At 45.6% G+C, this 14,122-nt stretch overlaps 1 protein-coding gene across 1 annotated transcript; it reads right to left on the bottom strand.

The window, feature by feature from the left end:
* Positions 1–1,397: 1,397 nt before the first annotated feature.
* Positions 1,398–9,820, bottom strand: LOC140582229 (uncharacterized). The gene is made up of 5 exons (XM_072706456.1): positions 9,688–9,820; positions 8,957–9,104; positions 8,724–8,846; positions 2,848–3,006; positions 1,398–2,289 (listed from the first exon to the last, which is right to left on the bottom strand). Exons 1-5 carry the CDS (start codon positions 9,813–9,815, stop codon positions 2,146–2,148), a joined length of 702 nt encoding a protein of 233 aa, XP_072562557.1. The 5' UTR covers positions 9,816–9,820; the 3' UTR covers positions 1,398–2,145.
* Positions 9,821–14,122: the final 4,302 nt, after the last annotated feature.

Genomic DNA, 14,122 nt, shown 5'->3' with positions numbered 1-14,122 from the left:
TTACATTTCAGGGAAAAGTAGTTCAACTCGTCATACTCACCGAGTGAAACCATATAGGCATCAAAATTAACATTAATGACCATGTCCCAGGTACCACTGATGTTAACGGACATATTGATGGATATTGCTGGTTGCTGAATTACCCACACAAACTTACTCAGATCACCTCGGTGAAAACGATATTACGAATCTCACATACAAAAACATTTAAAATAGGGTCAAACGAGGTCGCAGTCGACTTTTTTTTTTTTATGGACAACAGGTGAACTTCGAAGTAGTTCCATTACAACTTAATTGTGAGCTTTCGTGCACTACTACTTAATTATAATTGCTACTTAATTAGCCTACTAGTAATTAATAAACCAAGTCAAATAGTCTCAAAATAGGTTGCATGCATTTTACCTGTACGTCTGTATAATAATAGGGTGAGTTAAGCAAAAGTGGGACATCAGGTAAAGTGGGACATTTAAGCTTTGCCCTATGCTACTTTAAAGAAATCAACAACTTAAGAAAACAAACAGTGTATGATGCTACAATGGGGCTTGGTCTTCACCAACTGTCTTCATTTGTGTGAGATGTTTATGATGGATGTTCTCAGAATTTCAATGTGTAGCGCGACCGCACGGCAAGTGGACCGACAAACAAAATAACTCTTTCGAAAGATAAGGCTCTAGAAGCATATAATGGGTTATATTGTTTAAGATGTTGGTTTTTAGTAAAAGACAGCTGGAAATAGTCTTTAAAAAATAAAGCACATTCTTCAAAAAAATATATATTAATTTTTGTCGGCAAAATATACCAAGCAATGTTTCAAGGGGATTTAAAGACAATGATTTTATTTATGGCTTGGTCAATATTGCTTTGTTGCCTCTATATAAAAACACCACTGTCCCACTTTACCTAAACAAGCTCATCAAGAAATGGGAAGCGCCCCTTTATGTTTTATCCCATTTAACTCTTAAATATTGATTATAGATTGTCTAAATGTCCACACAAATGGTTTTCAAGACATTTTTCTAAATCATTTGCCGAAAAGTGTCCCACTTTTGCATAGTTCACCCTACTCAAAGAATCTGTTTAAAGCATTAACTGTAGAATAGGTGGTCTTTTTGGACCATAAAACAAAGTGGATGCGTGACACTCAACTGCGATGCTGATTCTGAGCAAAAGAGGCACACTGACGGCGAGATGAAAACACATTTCGGTGCTGGGCGGATCGAGGCACCGATGGAGCAGAGACACTGAGACTTGCTTGCCAGAGAAGACACGCACTTTATTGCCCGTCCTGAGACGGTCTATAACAGACACCCAAGGAGCACTAAAGCAGAAACGCAAATGGGAAACACAAGGTGGTCAGATGCCGAATGTACTGAAATAATCCAAAGACTGGAAACACAATAATGCTTATATTAACCAAACAAGACTTTTAGCTGACAATTTGAGGAATGGACAGGAAAAAATACTCTTTAAACAAATTCTATATAATGATGACTATTTTCTTTTTCTATTTTCTATGGTGCTTTAAAAAATGCCTCATACATTTCAGTGCATGATGAAGCATTCTTTCTGAAAACTTGTTTGCAGACTTGATCTTCACAGAACAGTTCCTGGAAAGGAAAAAGACAGATCTATTCATATGTGACACAGCTGTTCGAAGTGTTAATCTGAGTTTCAGGAAAAAAAAATAAGAGAAAACTACTAAAAGTTATATTCAATTCATTTGAAATATGATATACATACCTGTTGCTGTCTAGTAAAAATACAACACATGTGGCTCTGAAGGCCATGCCTACATTAATGTTCCCTTCATCACTGAAAAAACATCATAATATATCTGAGTCAGTACTTAAACCCAGCAAACAAATATTCTTCACCTGCATTCATGGCCAACCTACAGTGTAATACAGGGGAATACATTTGTAAATCACCTATCCATTTTCAATCACTCATTCTGGACAGGGTTGTGATGGGGAAACTCTACACACATGTTGTGGAGCCAAGATTCAAACTGTTCCTGAAGGTGTGAAACGACAGTGCTATCCACTGAATAATGTTTTAAAAAAATATCTCTGCAATAGTAATTGTGTGCTTGTTGGTTAAATCTGATACATTTAAATTAGCAGAAATGCTGCTTTCAGTATTGCTTTATTGCATTACTAATGGCATTACAAAGACTGTTGCTGTTACCAGGTGAAGTCTATCATCCTGGATCCAGTGGGCCCAGCCACGGTTCATCTTCTCACCCGTTTGTATGCAAACCAGCGTGTTACTCTCCCATCTTACCACTGACTGCGAGGATGGACAGGAACAGGTCAGCAAATGATCATGTGCTTTGCCTGCATCATGGCGACTGCATTGATGAGTGCCGGACGAAGCCCGAGCAAAGCTATTAGTTACCGTTTAGGCAAGAAGCAGCAAACAGCATATCTAAGGCACCTGTGATTTCAACCAAGGAGACCTCAATAGATAGTTGACAAGTGTTTATTTGTTGAACAAATTTAAATGAGCATGTGAACAGTGATTTGGCGAAGCCCGTCTCTTGATCGTTGGTTCCATCGACTCAGAAGCTGACAGATCTGGCCGGGCGACCAGGCAGGAGGCGAAGGAGGTGGAGGGGAGGAGGCGGGAGAACGAATAGCTGTAAAGGAGTTAAAGAAGTGGGTTAGATTTACTCTTTATATAAAACCTGGACCGCTGTGATTGGACACGCTGGCGTTCATTAGGTCTCCTTGTTTGAACTTTCGCATTCACTTTCATGGCTTTAGCTGTTAATCAGAAGGTGTGGATAGCATTACAGTACAAACAATTCTGAAATAAATCGTGTCTGTTGGCTGCTCTCTCCCATACCTTGCAATGCCTTTCATCCAGTCCCTTGGTGAACTCCTCAAACTCCTCATTCAGCCTGAAGCAGAAGGAATAGTCCCTCAGGTGGCTGAGGGTCTTCACCACATAGACGTCCCCGTGCTGCTCCGCCACCTTCCTGTGCTTCACTTTGAGCTTTGAGGGCTACCTTACGCAGCACTGCCCTGATATCTGAAGGAGCAGAAGTGGTGAAGCACATTAATCCCCCACAGTGTGGCTGCCTGTGGATCTCAGCAACGCTTCCTCCCCGACTCCTTAGATGCAGAAAACACGACAGTGATGAACCTGTGATTAAAGGCCTTTTCTCAAGACTCATTCATCTGCACAAAAGGGTGAAGAGCAGGTCATTTGGAATAACAATCTCTGCTGAAGAGCTGTAATAATTTTAAAAGTGCTAGATGCATCAGCTGCTGCCCGGAGCACAAAACCTGGATCCCTGAGCAACGGAAAAAAGTAATATGGTCTAATGAGTAACTTCATTTTTCCTACATCCAGACAGGTTTGCCTTTGTCATTTATTTTCATATCAAGTAACTGGAAGCATTTCTTATTGAGTAACGGCACAGTTTAATAACACATTTTCAGATCTCCCATGAAATATTACTATAGCTAACCCATGTAGCTATAGTAATAAAAAAGTTACAATTCATAAGTAAACACTCAGAAATACTTTCATTATATTCTCCATCCCCAGTATTCCTAATGGTTGGAAATCTACTACATTACTATGCTATGTAATACTATGTAAGTAAAAATTTAAAAAACTGTATGCAAGTTGATACATTGTTTTTTATTCTGTGGAAAGATTGTTCTGCTTACCATATTTAGCAATGAATTATAAACATTTTTTTTTTCTCAAAGATATTTTTATTGATTTTAAACCTGAGAAAGACACCAGCAACAAAACAAAAAGCACACACGTTATTTCAAAAGACCTCACTAAATATGACCTCACTAAATTTGACCTCACTAAATATGACCTCACTAAATAAGTCAATTCTGAAAGGGTTGCATGAAGAAATCAGATAACATTGCAGTAGAGTATTATAGAAAAAAAAGATAATTTAGACATATTCAAAAAACAGTAATGATAACAAGGTGTGCAACTCTAAACCCAAAAACCTTACCACATAATAACCCCATCCTCTTGCCAGATTGACTAATTAAAAAGAACACGACGACAATATTGTTTCTGGAACCTTACTGGGTATTACTAATTGACGGAGTCTGAGACCGAAGACTTGAAAAATACTCCAGGAAGGGCCCCCATACCTTCTGACATTCTTTACTGGTATCACTAATCGAGTAGCGTATCTTTTCGAGGCTTAAACAGGACATAAGGTCCCTCATCCATTGAGCATGGGTGGGTGGAGCAGCACCTTTCCATCTGAGTAAGACTGCACGTCTGGCTAGAAGGGAAGCAAAGGATAGTGTCCGGCGTTTCACCGGGGTCAGACATGTATCAGCATCACTGAGGCCAAAGAGCGCGATTAAAGGGTCGGGGTGTATAGGCTGTTTGAGGACTAAGGACAGGGTTTGAAATATCCCCCTCCAGTATTCTTCAAGACTAGGACATGACCGGTACATGTGATTAAGCGAAGCATCCTCATTTCCACACTTGTCACAGCGGGGATCCACATTCGGGTAAATACGCGATAGTTTGACTTTGGACATTTGAACTCTGTGCACAACTTTAAACTGTAAAAGACAATGGCGGGCACATAAAGATGTTGAATTAACCAACTTAAATATTGAGTCCCAAGTGTCCTCACTCAATGACACGTTAAAATCCTGTTCCCAAGCAGTTTTGATTCTATTAATAGAGGGACATTTCATACCAGCCAGTTTGTCATAAATAACGGATATTAACCCTTTGCGCGTTGGTTGCAAAGTAAGAAACATATCAGCTGCATTCATAACTGGTGACTCAGGGAAAGTCCGAATTAGAGATTTGAGAAAGTGTCTAATCTGCAGATATCTAAAAAAATGAGTATTTGGGAGATCAAATCTATCAGAAAGTTGAGTAAAAGATGCGAAGCTATTGTTGAAAAACAAATCATTAAAACACACAATTCCCTTTCTATGCCAATCATAAAATACAGGGTCGGATAAGGAGGGCTGAAAAAGATGATTTGATAAAATTGGACTCAAAAGAGAAAAACCAGTTAAATTGAAGTGTTTTCTCATCTGAGCCCATACTCTCACAGTATGCCAGACAACCGGATTATCAATTGACTTGTTTCGGGCTAAAGGAAGTGAGGATCCAAGAAGTGCCAAAACAGAAGATTCTTTAGCTGAATTCAATTCCAATGACACCCAGGATGGAGAATTATCTGTTTTGGGAATAGAAGCAAAACGCAATACAGCGTATATTAGCTGCCCAATAGTAATAATGGAAATTAGGCAAAGCCAGGCCTGCATAACGCCTAGATTTCTGGAGATGAGCTTTATTCAAACGGGGATGCCTTCCTCTCCATATATAAGAGGATATATCTGAATAATAATAATAATTGATACTTTATTGATCCCCGTGGGGAAATTGTTTTTACGCCTCCCTCAACTTGCTCTTTTTCATAGAGTAAGTTGTCTGTGAAGGGCAGCCACCTGTTGGGGTGCCCAGGGAGCTGGGGGTTAAGGGCCTTGCTCAAGGACCCACAGATGTGCTGAGGCTGGGTTTGAACCGGTGACCTTGTGATTACAGGCACACAGGCTTAGCCCACTGAGCCACACGCTGCCCTAAAGAAACCTAAAGAAACAAAAAAAGATTTAGGAATAAAGGTAGGTATTGACTGGAACAGATACAAAAATTTAGGTAGTACGTTCATTTTAACGGAATTAATTCTCCCCACTAAAGATACAGAAAGAGGGGACCATTGTGTCAAGGACTGTTTTGTATGATTCAATAGCGTAAGAAAATTTTCTTTAAAGAGCCATTTGTGCTTCCTTGTAACTGTTATACCCAGGTAAGTAAATTGGTCCTGTGCCATTTTAAATGGGAAATTAGAATATTCAGAAATTGGTGCTCCATCCACAGGGAACAACTCACTTTTGTGCAAGTTCAATTTATATCCTGAAAAACTACCAAATTGAGTAAATATTGAAATCATGGAAGGCAGAGATATTCTCGGGTTTGACACATAAATCAACAAGTCGTCTGCGTACAGGGATACTTTATGCTCAACTCCTCTCCTCCAGATACCTGAAACATCCCCACAGCTTCGAAGTGCAATAGCAAGTGGCTCTATAGCCAGATCAAAAAGCAATAGACTTAAGGGGCACCCTTGACGTGTTCCCCGTTGAAGATTAAAGGGTTGTGACTGTTGTGAATTAGTAAGAACAGAAGCATACGGGCACAGATATAATAGCTTTATCCATGAGATAAATTTAGATCCGAAATTGAATTTTTCTAAAGTTGCAAATAAATATTCCCATTCCACACGATCAAATGCCTTTTCTGCATCTAGACAGAGGATACATTCAGGAGTCTGACCGGAAGGGGAATATAATATATCAAATAAACGACGCATATTAAAATAGGAATAACGATTTTTTATAAAGCCGGTTTGATCCTCAGATATAATTGAGGGTATAATATTTTCCAGCCTACGGGCTAAAACTTTGGCTAAAATTTTAACGTCAACATTTAACAAGGAAATTGGCCTATATGACGAACATTCAACAGGATCTTTACCTTTTTTTGGGACAAGGGTGATGCATGCCTCATTAAAAGATGAAGGCAGTTTACCACACATAAGGGAATCAGTCAAAACTAAACATAATTGAGGTGATAGCAGCGATGAAAATGCTTTAAAAAATTCAACAGGAAAACCGTCAGATCCTGGGGATTTACCAGACTGCAGAGAAGAAATGGCTGCCTCTATTTCCTCCTGTGAAATAGGTTAATCTAATCTCATCCTATTGTCAGAGGAAAGCATAGGAATATTCAAAGAGTTTAAAAAATTCTCCATCAGAGTACTATCTTGTGGAGCTTCAGAAGTATAGAGTTGAGAGTAGAAAGTCCGGAAAGTATCATTAATTTTAGAATAGTCAGAAGTGATGTTACCATTATCCAATCGAATTTTTGTGATATGCCGTTTTGCCTGGACACCTTTCAGCTGGTTGGCTAGCATCTTGCCCGATTTATCACTATGAATATAAAACAAACTCTTACTCCTCAAAAGCTGGCGTTCAATTGAATATGTCGAGAGGAGGTCAAATTTAGCCTGGAGCTCCACTCGTTTATCATACAGCTCAGGATTTTTGAACTTAGCATAAAGCTGATCTATTTCTTTAATTTGACTGGCCAACTCAAGCCGCTCTGCATGTGCCTTTTTCTTCAGGTTAACGGTATAAGAAATAATTTGTCCCCTAAGGTAGGCTTTTAATGTATCCCATATTACCAGGGTGGAGATCCCAGGTGTAGAATTTGTTTGGTAAAAGAATATTATTTGCTCTGCCATGAATTTCAAAAAGTTCTTATCTGTCAGGAGAGTTGAGATGTCTCTTGTATCGGGAGACATCGGGAAAGTTCATGGATAACACAACAGGGGCATGATCAGATATTACTATGCCCCGGTAATCACAAGAGAGAACTAGTGAGATCAACTGACTATCAATTAGGAAATAATCAATCCTAGAATAAGTATGGTGGACCTGTGAGAAGAACGAGTACCCTCTATCATTAGGATGGAGAAAACGCCATACATCAGAGACACCATAATTAGATAAAAAGGACTGAATAAATGAAGCAGATTTACTAATTGTAACAGGGTTAGCAGAAGATCGATCTAGCACAGGTTCCAGCCAACAGTTAAAATCACCACCAAGTATGAGAGAGTATGAGCTCAGATCCGGTAGTAGAGAGAAAACACGCTCAAAAAAATCTACATTATCAGCATTGGGGGCATATACATTGGCCAGTATTACTTTGGTGTTATATAGTGTTTGAGGTGTGAGAACACCTTCCTTCTTTTAACGGGGTGGTTTAAACCCTTGACATTCCAACTCACCAAGTTTAAATGACTACCCATTCTTCATCTTAAAAAAGCAGGTTAACATGTACATTGAAAGACAAGGTTCCAGATATGGATAACAAAATAGTCCTGACATAACCAAAACGATCTCCTGAGATTTGACTGGCACTAGAGGATGTCCCCCCCCCCCGCACCCACTACCCACCCCCCACCCCCCTACCCATCAACAGGAAGGCTGCCAAAAAAACTAGCAGCAAGTTCACCAAGACACCTATTGTGTACCCTCACAAAGAAACTCTTCCTGTCTCGCTCAAAAAATCTCCAGCTCCCAAATAAATTTTGGGTACTCAAATACACTCCAAGGTTAACTATGAACTTCTTGAAAAAACATATCCATAACAAAACCAACGCAAAATATATTACCAAGTTTACATACTGCTGAAAATTGGCAAAGTATATTAACAATGTACCAAAATAACAGAAATACAAACCATTAGGTTCAAGACTGCCTATAAGCATCTTTGCACAATCCGAAAACAACAGGGAGAGAAAGAAAAAAAAAGTAAATAAATTCAGGCAGAGTGAAGTGCTCACGTAACTACCATGCGGATAAACGTGGTAGCCACCACAGCAATCTGAGCGAGTCCGCCATAGACATCCAAATTCTGTACCATAAAGGCAAACACGAAGAAGGCAGTAATATTCAGTTTAATACGATCCAAGCAGACGTTCACGAAGATTCCAACGTAGTAGGTAGGCCATCCACAAATTTCCTCGCCTCGGCAACCGAGCGTAGCCACTTCCTGTCACCGTTGAGAAGGGTGATGCGGAGTTGTGCAGGGTACAACAAGGCAGGTTTGAGTCCGCGTTTATACAACTCGGCCATTACTTCTCTGTATTCTACGCGTTGACCCAAAACCTCCGGGCAATAGTCCTCCACGATGCGGATCTGCTGACCATGGTACTCGAGCTTCCCCCTCCGTCGGGCTTCTCGGATCAGAGTATCCTTTGTCTGATAGCGATGGAGGCGGATGATAACAGGCGGTGGTCTCCGTCCTGGATCCGGCTTTGCTACAGGTGACCGATGGGCTCTATCAATCTCCGGCGGGGTGGGTAGCGTACCATTTCCAAAAACGTCGCACAGTAGACCCGCAAAAAACTCTGTAGGACGCCACCTTCAGATTCCGCCAGCCCCAAGATGCGCAAGTTTTGTCGTCTGCTTCGGCTCTCCAAATCGGTAACTTTGGCCAGTAGTTTAGTATTGCTGTCGCTGAGGCCGGAGCAAACATTCTCTAGTTCTTTAACACGCTGGCTTAGATCCTCCGAGACAAGCTCGAGAGACCCGAGCCGTTGCCCATGGTCTTGCACTGCAGACCGAACTTCGTCGAGTTTAGTTTCCATTGAACTAAAAGACGTTCTGAACTCGGTCGCTAGTGTTTCTCTGTGCTCCTCTAAAAGCAAGGTGATGGCCGCCATATTTAAGCCAGGTGTCGCGTTCTCCTTTTCCCCCGCTTTGACGCGTTTTGAGGTCATTTAAGCGCAATTAAAAAACAAAAACCGAGAATAAAAGAAGAAAAAAATTAAACCGAGCAAAATATAACACTTTAGTTATGGATTGAAAGATTGAGGAGTGGGGATTTTGAAAAAGTTAGCGGGAGCTCCTCTACCTTGTTCCTTTCACATCCCCCTATCGACCGGAAGTCTTATAAACATTTTAATTTTGCTGCCCATAAAAACAATGTATCATGGGTACGTTGAGACTACCATCCAACTCATAATAAAACAAAGAAACTGCAGAAATCATAATTTTAAACAGATGGGATTAAACTGGCAAAGAAAATTGTTATATAGACTCTCCTTTCATGTAGCCCTCAAAGTTATGGTTACTGGTCATGTCCGAGGTGCCACAGAAGACTTGGGGCATGCTGAAAGTGTGCGTGAAGGAGATGCAGCACAAGCAGATGCAGCACGAAGCAGACATGCACCTTGAGCAGGAGAAAGCAGACAGGCGCCTTCAGCAGGAGAAAGCAGACAGGCACCTTCTGCAGGAAGCAGACAGGCACCTTCAGCAGCAGGAAGCAGACAGGCGCCTTCAGCAGGAGAAAGCAGACAGGCACCTTCAGCAGGAGAAAGCAGACAGGCACCTTCAGCAGGAAGCAGACAGGCACCTTCAGCAGCAGGAAGCAGACAGGCACCTTCAGCAGCAGGAAGCAGACAGGCACCTTCAGCAGGAGAAAGCAGACAGGCACCTTCAGCAGGAAGCAGACAGGCACCTTCAGCAGCAGGAAGCAGACAGGCACCTTCAGCAGCAGGAAGCAGACAGGTGCCTTCAGCAGCAGGAAGCAGACAGGCACCTTCAGCAGCAGAAAGCAGACAGGTACCTTCAGCAGCAGAAAGCAGACAGGCACCTTCAGCAGGAGAAAGCAGACAGGCACCTTCAGCAGCAGAAAGCAGACAGGCACCTTCAGCAGCAGGAAGCAGACAGGCACCTTCAGCAGGAGATAGCAGACAGGCACCTTCAGCAGGAGATAGCAGACAGGTACCTTCAGCAGGAGATAGCAGACAGGCACCTTCAGCAGGAGAAAGCAGACAGGCACCTTCAGCAGGAGAAATCAGACAGGCACCTTCAGCAGGAGAAAGCAGACAGGCACCTTCAGCAGCAGGAAGCAGACAGGTACCTTCAGCAGGAGAAAGCAGACAGGCACCTTCAACAGGAGAAAGCAGACAGGCACCTTCAGCAGGAGAAAGCAGACAGGCACCTTCAGCAGCAGGAAGCAGACAGGCACCTTCAGCAGCAGGAAGCAGACAGGTACCTTCAGCAGGAGAAAGCAGACAGGCACCTTCAGCAGCAGGAAGCAGACAGGTACCTTCAGCAGGAGAAAGCAGACAGGCACCTTCAGCAGCAGGAAGCAGACAGGTACCTTCAGCAGCAGGAAGCAGACAGGCACCTTCAGCAGGAGAAAGCAGACAGGCACCTTCAGCGGCAGAAAGCAGACAGGCACCTTCAGCAGCAGGAAGCAGATAGGCACCTTCAGCAGCAGGAAGCAGACAGGTACCTTCAGCAGCAGGAAGCAGACAGGTACCTTCAGCAGCAGGAAGCAGACAGGCACCTTCAGCAGCAGGAAGCAGACAGGTACCTTCAGCAGGAGAAAGCAGACAGGTGCCTTCAGCAGCAGGAAGCAGACAGGTACCTTCAGCAGGAGAAAGCAGACAGGCACCTTCAGCAGCAGAAAGCAGACAGGCACCTTCAGCAGCAGGAAGCAGACAGGCACCTTCAGCAGGAGGAAGCAGACAGGCACCTTCAGCGGCAGAAAGCAGACAGGCACCTTCAGCAGCAGGAGAAAGCAGACAGGCACCTTCAGCAGGAGAAAGCAGACAGGCACCTTCAGCAGCAGGAAGCAGACAGGCACCTTCAGCAGGAGGAAGCAGACAGGCACCTTCAGCAGGAAGCAGACAGGCGCCTTCAGCAGGAGAAAGCAGACAGGCACCTTCAGCAGCAGAAGGCAGACAGGCACCTTCAGCAGAAAGCAGACAGGCACCTTCAGCAGCAGAAAGCAGACAGGTGCCTTCAGCAGGAGAAAGCAGACAGGCACCTTCAGCAGGAAGCAGACAGGCGCCTTCAGCAGGAGAAAGCAGACAGGCACCTTCAGCAGGAGGAAGCAGACAGGCGCCTTCAGCAGGAGGAAGCAGACAGGCGCCTTCAGCAGGAGAAAGCAGACAGGCACCTTCAGCAGGAGGAAGCAGACAGGCACCTTCAGCAGGAGGAAGCAGACAGGCACCTTCAGCAGGAAGCAGACAGGCACCTTCAGCAGGAGGAAGCAGACAGGCACCTTCAGCAGGAAGCAGACAGGCACCTTCAGCAGGAGGAAGCAGACAGGTGCCTTTAGCAGGAAGCAGACAGGCGCCTTCAGCAGGAGAAAGCAGACAGGCACCTTCAGCAGGAGGAAGCAGACAGGCACCTTCAGCAGGAAGCAGACAGGCACCTTCAGCAGGAAGCAGACAGGCACCTTCAGCAGCAGGAAGCAGACAGGTACCTTCAGCAGCAGGAAGCAGACAGGTACCTTCAGCAGGAGATAGCAGACAGGCACCTTCAGCAGGAGATAGCAGACAGGCACCTTCAGCAGCAGGAAGCAGACAGGTACCTTCAACAGGAGAAAGCAGACAGGCACCTTCAGCAGGAGAAAGCAGACAGGCACCTTCAACAGGAGAAAGCAGACAGGCACCTTCAACAGGAGAAAGCAGACAGGCACCTTCAGCAGCAGGAAGCAGACAGGTACCTTCAACAGGAGAAAGCAGACAGGCACCTTCAACAGGAGAAAGCAGACAGGCACCTTCAGCAGCAGGAAGCAGACAGGCACCTTCAGCAGGAGAAAGCAGACAGGCACCTTCAGCGGCAGAAAGCAGACAGGCACCTTCAGCAGCAGGAAGCAGACAGGTACCTTCAGCAGCAGGAAGCAGACAGGCACCTTCAGCAGCAGGAAGCAGACAGGTACCTTCAGCAGGAGAAAGCAGACAGGTGCCTTCAGCAGCAGGAAGCAGACAGGTACCTTCAGCAGGAGAAAGCAGACAGGCACCTTCAGCAGCAGAAAGCAGACAGGCACCTTCAGCAGCAGGAAGCAGACAGGCACCTTCAGCAGCAGGAAGCAGACAGGCACCTTCAGCAGGAGGAAGCAGACAGGCACCTTCAGCAGCAGAAAGCAGACAGGTACCTTCAGCAGGAGAAAGGAGACAGGCACCTTCAGCAGCAGGAAGCAGACAGGCACCTTCAGCAGCAGGAAGCAGACAGGCACCTTCAGCAGGAGAAAGCAGACAGGCACCTTCAGCAGCAGGAAGCAGACAGGCACCTTCAGCAGCAGGAAGCAGACAGGCACCTTCAGCAGCAGGAAGCAGACAGGCACCTTCAGCAGGAGGAAGCAGACAGGCACCTTCAGCGGCAGAAAGCAGACAGGAGCCTTCAGCAGCAGGAAGCAGACAGGAGCCTTCAGCAGGAGGAAGCAGACAGGCACCTTCAGCAGCAGGAAGCAGACAGGCACCTTCAGCAGGAGAAAGCAGACAGGCACCTTCAGCGGCAGAAAGCAGACAGGAGCCTTCAGCAGCAGAAAGCAGACAGGCACCTTCAGCAGCAGGAAGCAGACAGGCACCTTCAGCAGGAGGAAGCAGACAGGCACCTTCAGCGGCAGAAAGCAGACAGGAGCCTTCAGCAGCAGAAAGCAGACAGGCACCTTCAGCAGCAGGAAGCAGACAGGCACCTTCAGCAGCAGGAAGCAGACAGGCACCTTCAGCAGGAGGAAGCAGACAGGCACCTTCAGCAGGAGGAAGCAGACAGGCGCCTTCAGCAGCAGGAAGCAGACAGGCACCTTCAGCAGCAGGAAGCAGACAGGCACCTTCAGCAGGAGGAAGCAGACAGGCACCTTCAGCAGGAGAAAGCAGACAGGCACCTTCAGCAGGAGGAAGCAGACAGGCGCCTTCAGCAGCAGGAAGCAGACAGGCACCTTCAGCAGCAGGAAGCAGACAGGCACCTTCAGCAGCAGGAAGCAGACAGGCACCTTCAGCAGGAGGAAGCAGACAGGCACCTTCAGCAGCAGGAAGCAGACAGGCACCTTCAGCAGGAGGAAGCAGACAGGCACCTTCAGCAGGAGAAAGCAGACAGGCACCTTCAGCAGCAGGAAGCAGACAGGCACCTTCAGCAGGAGGAAGCAGACAGGCACCTTCAGCAGGAGAAAGCAGACAGGCACCTTCAGCAGGAGGAAGCAGACAGGCACCTTCAGCAGGAGGAAGCAGACAGGCACCTTCAGCAGCAGGAAGCAGACAGGCACCTTCAGCAGGAGGAAGCAGACAGGCACCTTCAGCAGGAGAAAGCAGACAGGCACCTTCAGCAGCAGGAAGCAGACAGGCACCTTCAGCAGGAGAAAGCAGACAGGCACCTTCAGCAGGAGATAGCAGACAGGCACCTTTAGCAGGAAGCAGACAGGCGCCTTCAGCAGGAGAAAGCAGACAGGCACCTTCAGCAGGAGGAAGCAGACAGGCGCCTTTAGCAGGAAGCAGACAGGCGCCTTCAGCAGGAGGAAGCAGACAGGCGCCTTCAGCAGGAGAAAGCAGACAGACACCTTTAGCAGGAAGCAGACAGGCGCCTTCAGCAGGAGAAAGCAGACAGGCACCTTCAGCAGGAGGAAGCAGACAGGCACCTTCAGCAGGAGGAAGCAGACAGGCGCCTTCAGCAAGAGGAAGCAGACAGGCGCCTTCAGCAGGAGAAAGCAGACAGGCACCTTTAGCAGGAAGCAGACAGGC

This window comes from Paramormyrops kingsleyae, chromosome 24 (assembly GCF_048594095.1).
Source record: "Paramormyrops kingsleyae isolate MSU_618 chromosome 24, PKINGS_0.4, whole genome shotgun sequence".
Classification (NCBI taxonomy): Eukaryota; Metazoa; Chordata; class Actinopteri; order Osteoglossiformes; family Mormyridae; genus Paramormyrops; species Paramormyrops kingsleyae.
Note: the sequence above shows the minus strand (reverse complement) of the source record. Positions and strands in the feature narration are given on the sequence as shown.

Coding starts and splice junctions, on each gene's coding strand:
- LOC140582229 (XM_072706456.1), bottom strand. CDS start 9,815: ATGTCTGCTTCGTGCTGCATCTGCTTGTGCTGCATCTCCTTCACGCAC. Junction 9,105..9,687: donor GAGGGCTACATGAAAGGAGA/GTCTATATAACA, acceptor CTCCGGCCTCAG/CGACAGCAATACTAAACTAC. Junction 8,847..8,956: donor GTGCGACGTTTTTGGAAATG/GTACGCTACCCA, acceptor CATCGCTATCAG/ACAAAGGATACTCTGATCCG.